Source organism: Phragmites australis, chromosome 3 (genome assembly GCF_958298935.1).
Source record: "Phragmites australis chromosome 3, lpPhrAust1.1, whole genome shotgun sequence".
NCBI lineage: Eukaryota > Viridiplantae > Streptophyta > Magnoliopsida > Poales > Poaceae > Phragmites > Phragmites australis.
In genome coordinates, this window is record NC_084923.1 from 20,937,153 (window position 1) to 20,956,661 (window position 19,509).

Sequence of the window (19,509 nt, forward strand, 5' to 3'; positions counted from 1 at the left end):
ATTCAATGTATTAACCTTGGATAAGTTGACCAGTGCAGGATAACATTTTGGACTGATGCCAAGGCAGGTGGTTGGGCACAGAAATGATGAAACAGCCAACATAAGCCATGTCCTTAGGTAATCTTCATCAGCATTCTTGTTAGCTTTCAGTCTCTTCACTATTGAACCAATCTTCGGTGCATTCTCAGTATCATATTTCTTATGTATAAAGTTGATGGCTTTTACATTGAAGTCATACAACACCTTGTCTCCCTTCTTTGGCAAGCCAAGAATCCTATGAACTGATTCAGCTGTGACACTGATCCTCCCCCTCCCCGGGATCACAATCTCACTGGATTCAGCATTGAAATTCCTTATCACCCACTTGGTAAGGTCAGATGGTAGTGTACTTGTCCCTATATTGAGCAACCCTCCAAAACCAACTTTTGTAATCATGTCACGCTGTGCACCTGACATGCATTTGTACAGCTTAACCAATCTTGATGGTGAAGCTCTGTTCCTGGCACCCTGAGTATGGGACATGGCATCATTTTAAAAAAAAAGCTATACAAAAAGCCACGCTATAGAAAAACTAAAAAAGCACTGCAACACAATACTCCCCTTAAAAAATCATTACTTATAGCAGTTAAAAAAGGCATGATTTCCATACTGTATTCCCTCCAAAAGCAGAAAAGCAAGTTAACATTGTTCAGATAGAAATTCAGGCTTTTCCTATTTGAACCAGTACTTGATCAGCATCAACGCTTATCATAGAACTACTCTATAGGTGAATCTTTACAAATGGAGTGTGACACCATCACACCAAAAAACTAAAATGACTTTTGTTATACGCACCCCACACTGCCGACGATGGTTGCTACGTGATGTAGAAGCCACATCCTCTTTTGTTATTTGCCTTGTCATTACCTATGAAAAAATTACAAACAAAAAATAGACATATGGAGATCAGAGGAGCTGTGTGAAAAAACAATGGAAGAAGAAAAATGATGAATAATTAAAAAAAGAAGATCAGCGTGTATGCACGTGGAATGTTACTTACCTGTTTAAACAAATTTGCTAATACGAAAAAAGTAATTTGCTTATCGTACCATAAGCAATTTAGGCTACACAGTAAAAAGCATTAAAATGCTTATAATACATAAACAAATTGTCCTATTAGTAAGTGTTAAAAAAACAATGATAAAACATAGCATCAAGGGAGATGTCGAATAAAAAAAGGAACCACACAGATTATATATATGTGATGACCTAGTAAATACATAACAAAGTTTTTTAACCATTCGACGATAATACATAAATGACATAAAGAAAAAAAAACCTTGTATATATGTATGAATGTAAATCCACTCATATCAATAGCAACTGTGAACAGGTTGTGCCCTATGACATGGGCTAGCTACAAAACAAGCATTGAACAAAAAAAGAATGAAAAGGTGAAAAAAAACTCATCCAATGTTTGTTGACCTTAAAAAACCTTGTATATATGTATGCAAAAAAAAAGTGAGCATAAAACCATTGTATGAAGAGTGAATGGATCAGGTTATAACTATGATGTGTTTTAGGCAATTTGGGGAAAAAATTTGCATTCAGAGAATCGAGTACGCACATTCAGAGGATGTGAGGTTATCAACGATTTGCACTGGATCAGACAGGTTCCCCCCGAGCAAATGTGACAGAAGAGAAAATGTAGTACGAATTTTGGGGAGAACGTCACCTTGCTGTTCAATCCTCAACCCCCCCCCCCCCTTGCATAACTGATTTGCAATGGATCTATGCAAAAATCACGAATCAGGAAACCCTAGGTCATAAGATTGGGGAGAGAAAAAAACACATACGAGATAACCAAATATGTGCACACTCAGAGGAATCCACGAGCGGGTACGAAACGATTTGCACTGGATCATACCGTATTCCCGAACAGTTAAATATATGTGCGAGAAGCGAAAAAAACAACACATTCAGACGGATTTAGAGGGGGGGGGGGGCTCACCTTCTGTGCAATCCTCCTCCCCCGCCACGCTACTGATTTGCGCTAAATCAACAAAAAACGCGAATCAGAAAACCCTAAAATCGCGCGAGAGAAGGAAAAACACAGCACATTCAAACGGATTTTGGGGGGAACTCACCTCCTGTGCAACCCTCCTCTCCCGCCGCGCTACCGATTTGCACTGGAACAACACGAACGCGCGAATCAGAAGACGAGAGCACGCAGCTTGGTTTTTTTCTGTTGCGAGAGCGACGAACCTGGAGAAGAAGACGAGCGAAACGAAATGAACTAGTGCGGTTCCCGATGTTTGAAAAAGCCTCGCCTCGACGGTTCCGCGGCTAAAAGCTTCGCTGACGCGTGGGTTGGTATACGGGGCGCGGGCAGACGGACGTATCGCGTATCTCAGTCGTCGTATGAGTCACGCATGCACGGTCAGATGGAGAACCAACGACGATCCGAGCGTGCATGCTCACGCTCGGAATTTAGTCATTGGGTTTATTTATCTATCCACCAATCAGTAGAGATCGGTTCTTGTTCCCACTCCCCTGTCCAAGGAGGTCACAGCGCGCACTCGCACGGAACTCCTACCTCCTCCGACGGCATAGCCTTCCTCCCCTTCTCCCAGGACGCCCAAACCCTAGCTTCGTCTCACCGACCTCACCCTCTCCTCTCCGCGAACCAGCCTACCTGCCCGGCGGCATGTCCTCGTCAGGCGGCGGAGGGCAGCAGTTCCGCTACACGCAGACGCCGTCCAAGGTGCTGCACCTGCGGAACCTGCCGTGGGAGTGCGCGGAGGAGGAGCTCGTCGAGCTCTGCAAACCCTTCGGCCGCATCGTCAACACCAAGTGCGGCGTCGGCGCCAACCGCAACCAGGCCTTCGTCGAGTTCGTAAGCCCCTTCACCCCCTCCTCCATCTCGACCCTCCCCCGTCGATCTCCGCGATCCGGTTGGGAATTCGGGGTGGGCGCGTCTCTGGATAACCTCTACGGTTTCGCATCTCCGTGCAATTGATACGATCGGCGACTTCGGTGTAGGTGAATCGCCGGATCTAGCTAGCTTTTTGTTGTGCAGTCGTGGAATTCCGTCAGCGCTGAAGATTCGGATATGATTTGTGCAGCGGGTCGCAAGGCCACGTGCCTATTCAGATGTACTGTAGATAGAAAATGGTAGATCACATAAGATTGTTCATTTTGTGCATGCATCAATCATCCTTGGATTAAACCCGTTGTGGTAAAATCATTGATCAATGTTTAAAGATGTACGATAAGATAATGGTTGTTGAGTTGTATGGATCAGGCATAATGAAGGGATTTAGTGGCTCAAATGCTATTGTCATGTCTACCAGCTTGTTGTCTGGTTACCTCTGGCCTGTGAGCTCTGGCCTCTGACTGATAGGTTGTTTAGGTGTGGATTTGTGCAAGGTTGAGTCTTGTTTCCTTAACATTGTCCGATGGATCTTGAGGTTTGATTAGGCTGTTCTCATTGGAGTTAATGGAAGTTAGTTGCATATAAATGTTATTGTTATAGCAATAGCTCGGTTGGTAGTGCCTCCAGTTGAGAGGCCACCCACTCGGGCTCTAACCCGGTTACTCACAGGTCATGTGAGTACCTCTCTAAAGGGTTTGATATATCCCTCTCTTCAGACAAAGGCAGGGCAACGTCTTCTCCCCATGGTCGAGTTTTTTTTTATTGTTATATCATTCTGTTGGGAATCTATGTGCATGTGTCACTCTTTATTTTGTTTCATGATAGAATGCTCTTAGTAATTTAGATGGCTGGTTGAACTTCCCCACTTTTTCTTCCTCTTTTTTTTTGGGGGGGGGGGGGGGGGGAGGGGGGGATGTAGCGTGGTGGGGGCTGTAGACAGGGCATCAAGCGATATTGGAAACTTCTCTCTTCCTGGAAATCAAATAATTGTGTAATTCTTCTTTGCAGACCGACGTTAATCAAGCAATCTCAATGGTTTCATACTTCGCATCATCTTCAGAACCAGCACAAATCCGAGGCAAAACTGTTTACATTCAGTATTCAAATAGGCAAGAAATAATCAACAACAGGAGCCCTGGAGAGACTGCTGGAAATGTGTTGCTTGTTACCATAGAGGGTGTTCAAGCTAGTGATGTCACTATAGAAGTGATCCATATGGTGAGTTCTACAAGTTCATTACTTCGTGTCTTGTAAACTACATTGATGATTGTGTTAGTATGGTAATGACATATTTAAGTGTGCATGTTGCTGCCTTGGTTGGCATTGACTGAAGGGATCCAAGGGAGTCTACCTGACCTGATCCTTGTAAATCTAAAATTTTACATAGATGTTCATCTCGTAGTAACGTATTCTGCATGAATCAGCAGGCCTATGTTAACACGGAGAAAATGTCGTTATCAACACCTGCAATTGGAGAGATACCATGTTTGTTTTGCTGCCTCTGTCTTCTAACTAGTTCATTCAAAGTTTTATGAAATCTCATCTTGAGGATGCAATTTTCTAATTGTCCTCCATCGTGTATCTCCGGTGTAGGGCATCTCCCTGTTTACCCAAGTTACTGATGGAAGGTTAAATTCCGAACCTTTTAGACAATAAGTATCTCTATGGTGCTTCTTTTTAGATCTTTTTCTGGTGATATTTTACATTATAGACAGTTTTTAAACAGTATATTTAATTTCATTCATTGCTGATCTCTCTCTATCTCATATTTGTTGGGGGTGAGGGATAAGCTTTATTTCCTTTGTTTGGAAATGAGGTTCATGCATTATTCAATTAGGGCAAATATTATGTGCAATTGTTGTGTTTCTGTACTGCTGTTTTTTTACATATGCCATGAAAGCCGTTTGCATTTCCTAGACTAATTTTGTCTTTTTCCTCCTATGTATGATCCTTTTTTGTATCAACTTTCAGGTTTTTTCGGCTTTTGGATATGTTCATAAAATAGCCACTTTTGAAAAGGCTGCTGGTTTTCAGGTCAGTTAAAGTTCCTTTTTCAGATACTTATTTGTTTTAAAATGAAAGGAAAAGGCTTCATCTTATTCTATCTGGTAGGCATTGATCCAGTACACTGATGCAGCCACTGCTTCAGCTGCGAGAGAGGCCTTAGACGGAAGGAGCATCCCAAGGTGACATTCCATAGTCTTTTCTTGTATTATCCATAGTTGTACTTTATTATCTTTCTGATAAACTGAATTGCTTTGGTTCTTGATCGTAGTTACTTGCTTCCGGAACATGTAACATCCTGTTTCTTGCGAATTTCTTTCTCTGCACACAAAGATTTGAACATCAAGTTTCAGTCAAACCGCAGCAGGTAACACCTATAATTTTTTTCACGGAGTTAATTAGTAATCATTATTTCTGATAAAAGACTGATTCCTGTGCCCCATGTCCTCCCATATTTGATTATTCACTGGTTTATGTTATTCCAATGTGAGCAGTTTTGTAATGTAATGCCATAGCATCACTCATTGGAACACAAGGGGTTACGTGGTTCAAATTGCATGGCTGTACAAGATGTCTATCTTCACACATTTAGAAACTTTGTAGAATTAATATACTAATGAGTTTTGTTGGGCTAATGCCATGAGGCCCTGCTTTGCTAAGTCCTAATACATCTACACGTTTAGAAGCTTTGTAGAATCAGTTTATTGTTTAGTATTTTTGGATTAGATGTATCATGCCCTGCTTTGTTGAGGAAAGCAAATTATGAAAGTACAGTAGTTAAAGAAATAACAGGAAAGAGGAAATTCTGGGTGTAATGTAATGCCATAGCATCACTCATTGGAACACAAGGGGTTACGTGGTTCAAATTGCATGGCTGTACAAGATCTCTATCTTCACACATTTAGAAACTTTGTAGAATTAGTATACTAATGAGTTTTGTTAGGCTAATGCCACGAGGCCCTGCTTTGCTAAGTCCTAATTGCCTACATCTACACGTTTAGAAGCTTTGTAGAATCAGTTTATTGTTTAGTATTTTTGGATTAGATGTATCATGCCCTGCTTTGTTGAGGAAAGCAAATTATGAAAGTACAGTAGTTAAAGAAATAACAGGAAAGGGGAAATTCTGGGTTGATTGTTTGTTGTTCGTGTACCCAACCAGATAACTTAGCCATCACCTCAGTTCAACACCTAAGCAAAACTCAGGTAATCTTCAAACTCTGCAATCATCAAAACTCTACAAACTGAGTAACTAACCCCCCTTTTCTCCACAATTGCTCGACCTTCCTCTTACCAATAAAGCAAACAAAATCATTTTTTGTGCAAGTATTTGTGTTTTTGAGCAATTTATTAGTTATAAACCCTTGAACGTAATTTCATAAGCCTTTGAGAGCTTTATTTGGTTGTGGCAAAATTATTTGTCAATCAGCTGTCCACATTGTATGAAGAGCTGAAATTTCTGCTTGACTACCTATGTTTCCTACAATAGCTGGTGACTGGTGAGATTTTCATTATATGGGAATCAATATTGGTTGCCATACATCATATCATCGTTTGTCATTTGACATTTGTTTTTTTTAGTTGTTTGTAAACTCAGGGATTATTTGAAACTTTGCTTGGATGTTTGTACCTGTTGTGGAAATAGCTTCAAATGTGCACTTGTCATGTGATTCACTTTTTCAATTTTGTTGCGTATTAGGCTTTTTGTTGTTGCAAGTATATGCCAAATTACATTAGATATCTTGTTGGAAACATGCTTTTGTTTGAAACTTTCAATCTGACATTGTGTCATGCGCAAGGATTTGGGCCCTTTCGGCCAGCAGTAGTAGGATTAGAGATAAGCCAGATTAGAGATAGAGGTCGAGTTCAGTTAGGATTTAGTTTGATTTGATTCAGATTCGGTTAGAGATATAGATAGAAATAGAGATGAGTTCGGATTGGCTTAGGAGATTGAGTTACTTTCCAAAGTTGTAGCCAACAACTCTATATAAAGGAGCAGTCGGTATCTATTCAGGGCAAACAAAGAAAGAAGTTTATTTTAATTACGTTCCTATCTATTTGCGTAGTACTGTAGCAGAGCACTGGCCACGGTGCCCAAAACTCGCCCACGACCTCCATCTACACATTCATACCACCTCCGATCATCCTCTCATACCCCTGCCCATGACACATTATTTAAAGCTCCTTATCACTGTTATTTTGCAGAGATTACAACAATCCTTATCTTCCAATTAATTATTCTGCCATGGATGCTAGTACATTACAGGTATTTACTTTTTCAGAAGACCACAAGGATTCAAACATTTTACTTGTCTGTTTTGCCCTTTTATATGGACCTGTTGTTTCTACCTTTTGATGTGCCTTGGTAGTCTGCTGTTGGTGCTGACGGAAGGAAAGTGGAGGCTGAAGGCAACGTTCTTCTTGCATCAATTGAGAATATGCAATATGCTGTTACAATTGATGTTCTTCATACCGTAAGTCAAATTTGGAAAACACTTCCATAACATGCTTCATGATTTTTTTGTTGCATGTTTAATCTTTACTAACTATGATTAATCAAATTCCAGGTGTTCTCATCATTTGGTACTGTCCAGAAAATTGCTATTTTTGAGAAGAACGGGGGAACACAAGCTTTAATTCAGTACCCTGGTACGAGCCTAGGAATAGATCATCACAGGCTTCAAATTACCAATCAATCCAATCAGTTTTTTCGGGGAACTAGTGAAGCTTGAACTGCCAAATCTGGGAAACCTTAGATCTGTACAAAAATAATATTTTTAGCTATCAGATGAGGTTCTGCGGGAAAAACAATGTGCTTTTCCTGTCCCAGAAATAAGAGGCTTTTGCATCTTTAGAAGTCATTGCATTTGCTGTGACTCCGCACTCCAGTGGGTAGTCCAAGTGGGTCTGGGACTACATGAGGATCCAGCCTATTTTTGTGCAAGTATGCGTGTAGGGGTTAGGGAACGTGAGGCTGTGAGCACAGAGCATAACCACAACTAGCACATATGTTTGAGGTTCAATATTGCAATGTCGTGAGTTTTAATTGATCTGGTAATCTTGTATGTTCAATGTTGATTGCAATTTCTAAATTTGCAATGTCGTGAGCTTCAATTTATCCGGTAAAAATAGTTGATGATCATTATAGAAGAGAATGTATCTTGGTGTCATTGATAAAATTTAGCAAGAGCTTAACAATAAGTAAGTTACTAATTGCTTTATCTTTGCCTAGAAAATCAAGTACTAGTTTTGATCCTTGTCTAGAAAAAGGAAAAAGAGAGAGCGAAGCAACACTAGCTAGCAGTTGGAGCAGATACATTGCACAATAGAGTACTAGTTGTTGTTGTTGGGATAGATCGATCTTGTTAGTTGTTTTAATATTTGTTTGACAGATATCGATGTTATTGTTTTCTTTATTATTCAGATTACTCACATGATACTTAATTAGCAGAATTTTTTAAATTAGATTGTGTGGTTTGTGCCAAACTTTAAACCATTATATGGCTTAATCATATTTATTGAGTTGGATATTTTCTCCAAAGTAAGCGAGGACCTAATTGAGACTTTCATGACTATGAGAAAGCGCAAAGTGAAGAATCTAGAGTAGTATTGTAATCTCCTATTTATGTAAGACCTTATTTCATATTTGAACAATTTATATTGTATTTTTTGCAAAAGTGTTGAATTTACGATATTATGATATATTTTTTAATACATTTGTATTGTGCTTTTAGGAATTTTTTACTTATATATTGTTCTCGCAGTCTTATGAAAAGTTGGAGTGCCTACCCAATGCAAAAAATCCTAGCTCTGCCACTGCCGCACTCCTTAATCAATCTGCTTATATGACCATTTACTTTCTGTCGGCTAAACATGCAACGGATTCTGTTTATTCTTTCATGCGCTTTTGTATAGAAATAATTCATCATAATCTGATTAAATCTTCCACTACACTTTAGATGTAACTACAGCTGCAGTTGCAAAGGAAGCATTGGAAGGGCATTGTGTCTATGATGGTGGCTACTGTAAGCTTCACCTGTCATACTCTCGTCATACTGATCTGAATGTAAAGGTATAATAGGTGACTTTGTTTAGTGTACTTTAGTCTTAAAAATCATCTAGGCGATACATGTAACACTGTTTATGTGTTTATGTAACACTGTTCATAAAACCCTATGTTTATGTAACACTGGGATGCCGTATTTTGATTTGTCCCTCATATTAACTCGTACATTCCATTCGTCTTTCAGGCACATAGTGACAAGAGCAGGGATTACACAATTCCAGCAGGTATAATCCAAGGGATACCGCAACCCCCTGGTGTACCGGCAACATCCTCTGGGTGGCACGGTAATCCTCAAGCAGCCAGTGCATATGCCTCACCTGGCGTTGCTGCTCAAAGCCACAGTACCAATGGACAAGTGCCAAATTGGAATCAGGGCAACTCAGGGTATCCCCCAGCCCCAGGAGCATATCCAGGCCAGATGTGCTCATCTCCGGTGCAGTATGCAGCATCAGGGGGCTTCCCTGCCTCTCCCGCTGCTCCGCCGCACGGGTCCCATGCTTCGCAGCAGATGCCTCAACCTCACCACGTAAATCAACAGCTCAGACCTGCAGGTGCACCTGGAATGGGCCAACCACCACCACCACCACCGCAATACTACCGTTAAGTTAATTCATCTTGCATAACTGTTCTTGGTCTTTCTGATTTAAGTTTGTTCTGGCATCAATGTAATACTGTGATACCGCCATCCCAGTAATGTTTGATGGTGGTGATCGGAGATAGATATGAGTAACGAGTACATGACTATGGTTTCCCCCTTTGCTGCCATGAGTTTGTGTCAAAAGGGGTTCTATCTATCGTCAATTGGTGGCTTTGTTTCTCAGTAATCACTGGCAGGCCCGCGATTCTTGAGTCATCGAGTTGGCTTATTAGTAGATAGAGATGGAAGTTAAACAAAGTGTAGTGCTAGGTCCTGTTTAGATTAGCTAGAGCTTATAGAAAGCTGGTTTATAGCTTACAGATTGTTAAAAGTTGTTTAGTAAAAAGCTAGATGTTGTTTGAATTCTTGGATTATAAATTGGCTTTTTGTTGGTTTTATGTGTTAATTGTCTATAGTACCTTTACCTTTATTGTTAATATGCAAACGCTTGCAGGTGAGGGTTGAAAGGCAAAAGGGTTTTTTTAATATGTATTAGTTGAAATAAGTTGGCTTTTCTTAGTTTATGAGATTATAAAAAGCTGGATGGTTGAATTATTATAAGCTAGATAAAACGCTAGATTATTTGAATCAACTAACTTTTAAAAGCAACGTTCTATAAGCTCTAGCCGATCAAAGAGACCCTCAGTAGGTCTACTGGCCAAGAGTTGCTGTCACCTCCTGTTAGCACTTCAAATCTACAATTTACCAAACTGTGAAATGGGGGTACGAGGAACAGCATTTCTCACTGTGCACCGGTCAACCATGAAGTGAAACAGCTGCTTCGGTTCTGGGGCACAACGGTCTAACAAAGCAAGCAATGGGATGAGGGTAGGCAACAACCGGGAGCCCAAGACGCGAGATGTCGTAGCGCAGAATTACGCTGTAGACGAGCTGGTGAGTGAGATCTCACTGCTTGCCAATCTTGTGATGTCCCCGACTGGGGGTAGTGCTGCTGGAGCCGGAAGGCCCTACACTTGTGCCCATAGTCAAATTGTTTAGTCACTCTGTTAGGCCAACTCCAACGGGAGCCGGAAATCCAAGCCGCATCCCTGTAGTTCCGATTTTGTCGTTTCCAGCTGCTGCATTCGGTTCCAGCGGAAGAGGCATCCGCTTCTACAGTGATGCAGACGCGCGACTGTAGCACTAGGCAGCCGGCAAATTTGCCGTTGGTTTTGAGGCTCCCGTAACCCTGTAGACTGAGTATGCGTGTGGGCTCGAAGGGAGGAAGAGAGTAATGTAAGGTAGGAAATAGGGTGTCTGTTGGAGATGAAAAAATAGGGAAGACTGTAATAGTGATAGAGGATGCTGTAATAGTGTTATAGGGTGTGAATTTTTAGAGTTTCTGTTGAAGATGATCTTAAGCTGATACGCAGTGATCACCTTGTAATCGCAAGGAAAAAAAAGCTGATGCTAAAACTGGAAGGGCCCCTACACCGATGCTAGTGCGCACTGCACGCACAGCGCCGAGCTGCTCTCCACCTGGCTGCAACTAGCCAAGTAAACCGCAAAAAGCTAAAAGGGAATCGGTTGATAGAATCAAATGAGTTGTGACAGCGGCTAGGTTCAAATTCGCGGCCTGTTGCAAGATTACTACTATTATCTGTCAAATGGGTCGGCTTGTTTGGATTGAACTTTGTTTGGCTGGAAAGTTTCGGTATCTATTTTAAACTTAAAATGAATAGAAACCCCCGGAAACACCCCCGTGCAAGTCACGCTGCAAAAGCAAAAGCAACTAAGCAAGTACCTGTGCTTTCCCAATGCGTGCTTGGCTTGAGCTATCTCCAATAATGCGGCTCCATTGTCCAAATTTGTGCAACCCTTCCGTTTTGGAACAGCAATTGTAAAGAAAATAAAAACTTGCCAGTTGAAACAAACTTGATGATATTCCATGTTGTTCGTGATCTAATCACCATAGAAGGCTCCTAAAAGCCGCACTTGGCGGATGGAACCAACAACCAGTCTGCTATGGAGTGCCTCTAGTAACCACTAGGGACGAAGTCTGGATAGAATCTTGTGACACTAACCATACAGATCGATCAACCAATTTGATGTGGACGTTCTATCTGCCATCAAACTCAGTCAACGCTGAAATCTTTTGAAGCTATATTTTTTCGCCGAACAATATCTGTTCTCCAAGCTTAAAGCAGGCGTCATGATAGACGGCAGTCAAGGAAATCTCATCATGAGAGCTTGAACAATTTAGAAGCAGATCTTTCCTGCTACTTTCTGGAAAATGCCTTTTATTCAGGAGATATTTTTTCGACAATAATGCAAAGATGCAGCATGGAATGGAAAATAGTTTGTGAAGTTGTCCTTTCTTTTAGTACGTATCACATGAGAAGTTGGTCAGAACCTTTATATTGACAGATTATCGTCTCATTATCTATAGGTTTTTATAATTCAAATACCGAGTGATTTATTAAAATCTGAAATGATGATCATCAGGAAGAGTGGCTGGCTTCTTTAATGGACAGTGGATGAAGGAAAAGGTAAATGAGCAGGAAGAGATAGAAAGCTGAGGTGGTTAGGCATCTATTACATATATTAAAGGGCTAAGAATTAGAGCAAGTGTAGAGGTTAAGTTACTATAGTTACTGTTTATATAGGTTCCACATACGTGCACGTGTATACGCACGGATACATATATGCATCTATATACATGTACATGTACGTGTATGTGCAGGTATATATACATATACATGTATGTATGTGTATGTATATATACATGTATGCATATGCATATATATATATATAGATAAATAACGAAACGAATAATAGTTATATTGATAAATCGGCTGGAATAATCTAAAATGCATAGGAAAATATCTAAAAATCAAAAAATATGAAACAAATTTAGTTAGGTTCGTATTACTGTCATTCATATGTTAAAATTATGTGCATTCATGAAAGTACCAATGTTTTCCCCATAATTATATGAATGTGTTAAATATTGATAAATTCATAAATAAATATTGAGATGCCCAAAATTAACGAATTCAATTTTTGTAGTCTTCTTTTATCATGCTCTGTTAAAAAAAAAACCGGACGCGACGTAGACGCACCAATCCACCTAGTTGGCACCTAAAACTACAATAAAGTGACAAAGTCTCGGTCGCAGACGGTTGCTCAATAAAACAAAAGGATAAAATGTTTACCTGCTAATCTGTCAACGCTACATACAACTTCTGAACTTATATGTACATGAAAAGGCACCCAAAGGGGAAAAGAAGGGTTGTATACCAGAACCACCTGACTAACTTAAGGATTTATCGCCTGCCGAAGTGTGGATCAACTTTCTTAGCATTTGGTAATTTGTTTGTGAGACAAATTGTCTGCAAATCTTCCCTCAGTTCATCCTGTTGGTTCTGGCAAGACGGCAATCTTGTCAACTCTGAAACAGCACTGTCCGTGCACCAGTTACCATGAAACTGTAATAGCAAGCACAAATGTACATGGATGCTTCTCAGATCCAGTCCACAGCGATTCCATTGGTGAAGACTGAATAGGGCCGTGCATGTACCTCACGATGCTGTTCTTTGGTTTGCTGTACCTGCACATATAGGATATATAGTGGCCTCTACTAGACGCCAACAAGGTGTAAACTGAATCCTGATCCTCCATCAGCCGGATTCCATGGGCTGTGCCTTCCCATAAATGTGCCTACAGATCTTTGTGTCATTTCACAGTTCACCCACCAGATTGTTGGTTACTGGTTGCAACGGACAACCAGATGCAGAAATAGCAAGAAACTTCAGCCACCTGTATATTGCTGGAGAAGAACAATAGCACAACCACCAGCTGCACTGGAAAACTGTTCACAGTTCACACTGCAAATGCTGAGAGAAGAGAACACAGGACTGGAGGAGGAGGATTGCAAGCAATTTCAGAACCACACAGAGATCTTGTGAATGGTCTCAACCGTGTTGGAGTCTAGAGATCTTGCGATCATGGGATACATATGTGATGGTCCTATGTGGCTATGCAGCATTCAATCTGGCGGTCACGCGTGCAAACACAGGGCAGCTGCAAACTGGCTGTCAGACATAGCACATAAATGGGTCTCATATAGTCGTATCTTGCCTGAGTCACCAGTAAGCGTGCAGCATCACTGCGAAATGAACACAGGGACAATGCACGCGCGTTTCTTTTGTAGCCTACAGGCCCCTCACAGGCAGATGAACAGCATTTGTATGCTGTCAGATTTACTACTACTACTAGTTCAAATAAAAATTGCGGAATTGCTAATTATCTAGCGCATGATTTTGGGGGTCGGGTCAATCCCCTGAAAAAAAATGTTCAGGAGTCGTTTCCGGTTAAGCTCGCGCATACACTTGCACCGAGATTTTGTAAATTCTGGGTTTATTTTATAGCTATACTTTATTTATGCGGAGGCTGAAACAAGTTTCCATTTTTTTTAAAAAAGTTATATTTTATTTTTTCAGACTTACTCAATAAATGAAAAACAAGAATATATATAAAAACTAGGTATTACCGTATTTAGAAGAAAATAGACCTAAATTTGAGCCTAAAAATGCTCAAACTTTAGTGGAGGGTGTACATCCACATCTTTTACAACCCGATCTAGATTCAGTTACTGACTTTAACACAAATGGTCTTCTCTAGGCTATGTATTGATGTCCAAATAGATCGTACCTATTAGATCAGCTTGAGACACAGCATTGTAGGCATGACCTAGCCATGGTATGACCCAAAGGGTAGGCAAGCCGGGCTGACACAGCACAGCTAGCCGGGACGTGTCTGAGCGGATGCCTTAGCACGACTATGCCACAATGTAGCCCTGTCCCCGGCCCTCGCGCTGCTACCCTGCCTCATTGTCGTGCCACCTCGCCCTTGCGCCGACGTCCCGCCCCACCGTGCTGCTCTGCCCCTTAGCCTCTCTGTCTTGCCCCTGCGTCACCACCCCGCCCTCCCCGTCGTCGTGTTGTGCCCACCAGACCACCGAGTCGACCGTGCTGCAATAATGCCTGGGCAGCCTGATGGCTGACGGGTCGTGATGTGGGCCGCACTTTCGGCACGTGGATCAGCACGACGTGGCCCGTTAAACTTACCGGCCCTATCGGGCTATGCCTAGCTGGGCCAACCCAATAGACCTATTTGGACAGCACTACGGCCATATTTGTTCATAACAGTCTGAACTCTGAAGGCCTTTGAGGCAACAAAGCTTTTTTTATGACAACAAAGTTGGTAGGTACATAATTAAGTCAGTACTTAGCTATGGATAATCTTACGAGACTTGGTCTAATGTATTTACCGTTCAAATCTAATTCATAGTGTGACACATATCATATTTTCTTTCTTTTTTGTTTTCTCACATATGATTTTCTTCGGCTCCATCATAAATTTTATAATAATTTTTGTCATGTGTTATTCTATAAATTAGATTCAGACCGTAACTACATAGTTGTTACTAGTATTACTATAATTTCCTTTAATGTGTCAATTGGACCCGTCTCTAAAATTTACTTGATCCAAGTATCTCTCTATTTAAACCCCCACACTAACCCCTTCTCTTCTCTGCACTCTCTAAGTACAGAGCTTCGCTCGCACTTGCACGGTTGCGCGTACGGACGGGCGTGCCGCACTGCACACCGACAAAAATGGGATCACTAGCGACGGTGCTACTCTTTCTCGCCCTGCTGTCGCTGTCCTCTTCGGCACAAGGCTTTGGCGCCGGCCGCTTGATCAACGCCCACGCCACCTTCTACGGCGGCGCCGACGCCTCCGGCACGATGGGTGCGTAGTACCGTCTCCGGCGTCCATGAGCAGAAGCATCGCGAGTTCTTGTTTCTTACGCAGGCATTGTAAATGTGGTTGATCATATATGCTCCGACGCCGTGAAATGCATGCAGGCGGCGCGTGCGGGTACGGCGACCTGTACAGCCAGGGGTACGGCACGGAGACGACGGCGCTGAGCACGGCGCTGTTCAGCGGCGGGCGAAGCTGCGGCGCGTGCTTCGAGCTGCGGTGCGCCGGCGAGCCGCGGTCGTGCCTGCCGGGCTCCATCGTTGTGACGGCCACCAATTTCTGCCCTCCCAATTACGCGCTCCCCAACAACGCGGGCGGGTGGTGCAACCCGCCGCTCCACCACTTCGACCTCTCGCAGCCGGCCTTCCTCCGCATCGCCAGGTACCGCGCCGGCATCGTCCCCGTCGCCTACCGCAGGTACGTTACGTTACATAAGCAATCGGCCAACGCCATGCATGAGCCACTCAGCCTTGGCCCACTCATCAATGGCGCGCCGCGTACTTTGCGTGCGTGCAGGGTGGCGTGCAGGAGGCGGGGCGGCATCCGGTTCACCATCAACGGCCACTCCTACTTCAACCTGGTCCTGGTGAGCAACGTGGGCGGCGCCGGCGACGTGCGCGCGGTGGCCGTGAAGGGCGCGCGGACGCTGTGGCAGACCATGTCCCGGAACTGGGGCCAGAACTGGCAGAGCGGCGCGCTCCTCGACGGGCAGTCGCTCTCCTTCAGGGTCACCGCCAGCGACCGCCGCTCCGTCGTCTCCTATAACGTGGTGCCGGCCGGCTGGGCCTTCGGCCAGACCTTCACCGGCGTGCAGTTCGCGTGAGATCAGGCAAGCCTGCCGCGACGCAGTGCCATGTTTGGTGTTGTATGATATATGGTACATGTACAGTGTGCTTCTCATTGGGATAACATTTATAAGCTAAAATCTACTTGTAATGCGTACTAAAAATGCAACTGTTTGTATAACAGTCTACTACAATTTTCATATTTTCAGTTTTTACGGTCTTGTTATTTATCTCTCGAGTGATAATCTCTTTTTTTTAGACCGATCTCCCTTTTTTCTTATGTACCAAATTTGTGTACACAGACTTTGCTAGTTTGCTTTGAAATTTGTTAATTTTTATTGAGTCTAGAACTAGGAGTATAATCACAAAAATGTAGTCATACCAGATAGTACCAACAGGATGTAACATCTTATACTGGTATTAGTATTTGTGTTCCAGTAATGAACATAATGCCTTTGCATTATTTAATCACTGGTAGCAGGAGTATTGTATAATTTTAGTCAAAATCATTTTAGAATTTGGTCTTCTTACTCCGACGTCTCCTAAATAGATGAATTTACAACCCTTTAAAGTCGCTTGGACAGCCAAGTCCATGTCTTCAACCGTAGTTCGATCCTTCCAACCTCCTGCGTCATTTATAGCAGTTCCTAAGAGGAGAGCATATGTTTAGAAGGTTCTATGTCTGGAGTCATCCTGTTATCGTGGTGATCTACAGAAAAAAAACCCCCGGAAATGCTAAGATTCATATGTCCGAGCGAAGGGTTCTCTTCGGACGCTATGTGGCCCGCTCTCATTCACGCAAGCTCCAACTACCTCGGTCTCAGCTTGCTCTTACAACTCCCTCCTGCTTCACTCGGCTTCGTTCCCCACAGCCCCGCACGCGTTGGTCGCACAACCACCCTCTTGCTCGCTAGCATCTCGTTCTGCTCGAGCTCCCATCCTCTTGCTCACTCTTGTCATAGGAGGTAACGATTAGAACTACGAGGGGTTGGTTCGAGCTTGCGATTGAAGCCTGGGAGGTCACGATTGGAGCATGGGAGGCCACCAACCTGCTTTGCGAGGCCATGAGTGGAGCTTTATGTGGACCACTTTGCTTCCAAGTGTGTATTGAGGCCACCAGTTTTGTTTCCTCTCTCTCCTCTTTGCTGATTGTGTCATATTTTCTCCATGTCCGATGAGGTCTCATTCGATTTGTTGTAGCCCTTCCTCTGTTTGTTGTGTATGTCTCTTAACAAGATGTGTTCAACATGTGAGTTTTGATATTGTGATAATTCTTTTGGTTTACCGCAAGATTAAAATGTTGGAGTTACTTTCATTTGTTCTTTGATTATTCTCATGATTCAGGTCAAGACTGATTAAAATATCTATAGTATAAAATTTATGTTACAACATTTTAATTCAATGTGTGCAACAATCGAAAATAACCTTTGCAACATGAAGTGTCGCTATGTTGCAACTGGATTAGTTTCTTAGATGTTGTATCAGGTGATTTGGGATGTTGCAATATTTATTTTGAAGTGTTGCAGTAGAAATTTTTGAATGTTGCAATTGTTTAGGATGGTTGATATATTTAGGAAGTAAAAAACTCGATTTATAGTACCGGGATTCTTTTCATGCCATTTTTTAGTGTGATTGCGCAATTAGTCGAGCTCACTTAAGATGTCTTATGTGAGCTCAAAGTCGAGTGAGGACATGAGGCTCAAAGCCTGAAAATATTGCATGCAACATGACAGGATGTTGTGGTGTAAATTTTTCTCTAGAAATCGGATGCATACATTAAGCTATTTTGATGTTGCAAATGTTAACTTCAGATATTGCACACGCTATTTTTTTTTTATGTTGCAAGGACCGTTGAAACGTTCGATCCATCGGATGTGCGGATGCTAGAAAGTACGACAATGCTCCTCCTAAGACGTCTGAGGATGCGTTCTGCTCGGACGCTTCATTCGGCGCCACGCGTAACCCTAGACCCAAAATTTTTATTCAATCGAGTTTGCAGAGAAACGTGTCCATCTCTTGTCTCCAACAGAGCACCGCTCTTTGTCCTGCGTTCTCTGTCTCGTCCAACCCGCTATGATCAGGTCCAGGCCTTCTACTCCATGACCATCGATTGCCTTTGATGTTTCGAAGCGCGCACTGTCCACCTTCGCTGCTGTTGTTATAGCCAAGCTCCTGGAGGCGGCCGCGTTGCTGTTGGACGTTGGCGTTGGCCAAAGGCGCTAGAGTTCAAGGACACCGGGAGGCTGTTGCCGTCATCGGCGCTCGTGGGCACGCTCATGGCGCTGCAGGTGGTGCCCTTGGAGCCCTGGTAGACGTCGCCACCATGGTGCTGCAATCGTGGCCTTGTGGTCAATGGCTAGCAGCACACTAGGCCGGGGCCCGTGAGGGCCACGGCTCACCGGCACTTCTGCACGGGTGAGACGAAGTATTAAGGCATTGAATCGAACGGCGAAAAGCTTTTTTCTATGTTGCAGCAGCTGATTTTTGGATGTTAACAGATGGTTTGGGATGTTGCATTAGCTTATTTGATGTTGCACCTTGTGATTTGGTGGGATCAATTCGTTTTACTGATGTTGCAATATGGGGATTGGGATGTTGTAACAGGTGATTTGGAATGTAGGAAAAAAATTATCGATGTTGAGATTATCGTTTTATCATTTTCTTGGGGCATGTTGCATGAAACATGGCACTGATATTGCAATGGAATTTTCTCTCCTAGAATCGGATGTTAGTAAGCTACTTTTTGTTGCGTGCAACACGATGGCGTGTTGCAGTGGGAATTTTCCAGCAGAGAACAAAACGGAGAAGAGATATTCGTGCCTTTTGTTGCATGTAACACGACGGTATGTTGCGATGGGAATTTTCCAGTTTGCATCGAATGGCAGAGCTGCTGTCCAGCTATTTAGATCCGACGACCTCGAATCATTCGGAGCAAGCGCTGGCTCCGGACGTTCGGGCGCTACATTGACAAAGTACTGAAGAAATACAATATGCATAAGTGCTCTGCTACACCTGCTCCTATTATTAAGGGCGATAAGTTTGGGATATTTCAATGTCCAAGGAACCAATATGAAATTGATCAAATGAAGTCGGTTCCTTATGCTTCAGCTGTTGGAAGCATTATGTATGCTCAAGTATTTACGCGCCCTGACTTAGCTTTTGTGACCGGGATGCTTGGCAGATATCAATCAAATTCAGGACCTGACCACTGGAAAGTCGTTAAGAAAGTCCTTTGCTATTTGTAAGGCACTAAAAACTACATGCTTATATTTAGAAAATCCGATAATCTCAAAGTTATTAGTTATTCGGATGCAGACTTTGCGGGATGTGTGGATACTAA

General features: G+C 42.7%; 2 protein-coding genes across 3 annotated transcripts; both read left to right on the plus strand.

Annotated features, from left to right (window-relative positions):
• Positions 1–2,507: 2,507 nt before the first annotated feature.
• On the plus strand, positions 2,508–10,024 carry LOC133912597 (polypyrimidine tract-binding protein homolog 1-like). The gene is made up of 10 exons (XM_062355425.1): positions 2,508–2,875; positions 3,923–4,132; positions 4,886–4,948; positions 5,027–5,100; positions 5,190–5,285; positions 7,121–7,181; positions 7,285–7,389; positions 7,483–7,564; positions 8,875–8,987; positions 9,166–10,024. Exons 1-10 carry the CDS (start codon positions 2,687–2,689, stop codon positions 9,583–9,585), a joined length of 1,413 nt encoding a protein of 470 aa, XP_062211409.1. The 5' UTR covers positions 2,508–2,686; the 3' UTR covers positions 9,586–10,024.
• A 3,557-nt stretch (positions 10,025–13,581) lies between these two features.
• Positions 13,582–16,207, plus strand: LOC133911078 (expansin-A15-like). 2 transcript variants are annotated; one of them, XM_062353296.1, is made up of 4 exons: positions 13,582–13,597; positions 15,262–15,372; positions 15,489–15,801; positions 15,901–16,207. In XM_062353296.1, the coding sequence occupies exons 1-4, from the start codon at positions 13,582–13,584 to the stop codon at positions 16,205–16,207; spliced, it is 747 nt and encodes a 248-aa protein (XP_062209280.1). The 2 variants fall into 2 exon arrangements, with proteins under 2 accessions (XP_062209280.1, XP_062209279.1); XM_062353295.1 differs by lacking the exon at positions 13,582–13,597 and having other exon boundaries at positions 15,173–15,372.
• The last annotated feature ends 3,302 nt before the right edge of the window (positions 16,208–19,509 follow it).

Bases quoted from the DNA above. Each gene is read 5' to 3' on its own strand.
- LOC133911078 (XM_062353295.1), top strand. From the start codon at position 15,237: ATGGGATCACTAGCGACGGTGCTACTCTTTCTCGCCCTGCTGTCGCTG. The intron at 15,373-15,488 runs GTGCGTAGTACC...AAATGCATGCAG, and splicing joins CGACGCCTCCGGCACGATGG to GCGGCGCGTGCGGGTACGGC. The intron at 15,802-15,900 runs GTACGTTACGTT...GCGTGCGTGCAG, and splicing joins GTCCCCGTCGCCTACCGCAG to GGTGGCGTGCAGGAGGCGGG.
- LOC133912597 (XM_062355425.1), top strand. From the start codon at position 2,687: ATGTCCTCGTCAGGCGGCGGAGGGCAGCAGTTCCGCTACACGCAGACG. The intron at 7,390-7,482 runs GTAAGTCAAATT...ATCAAATTCCAG, and splicing joins CAATTGATGTTCTTCATACC to GTGTTCTCATCATTTGGTAC. The intron at 7,565-8,874 runs GTACGAGCCTAG...ACTACACTTTAG, and splicing joins AGCTTTAATTCAGTACCCTG to ATGTAACTACAGCTGCAGTT.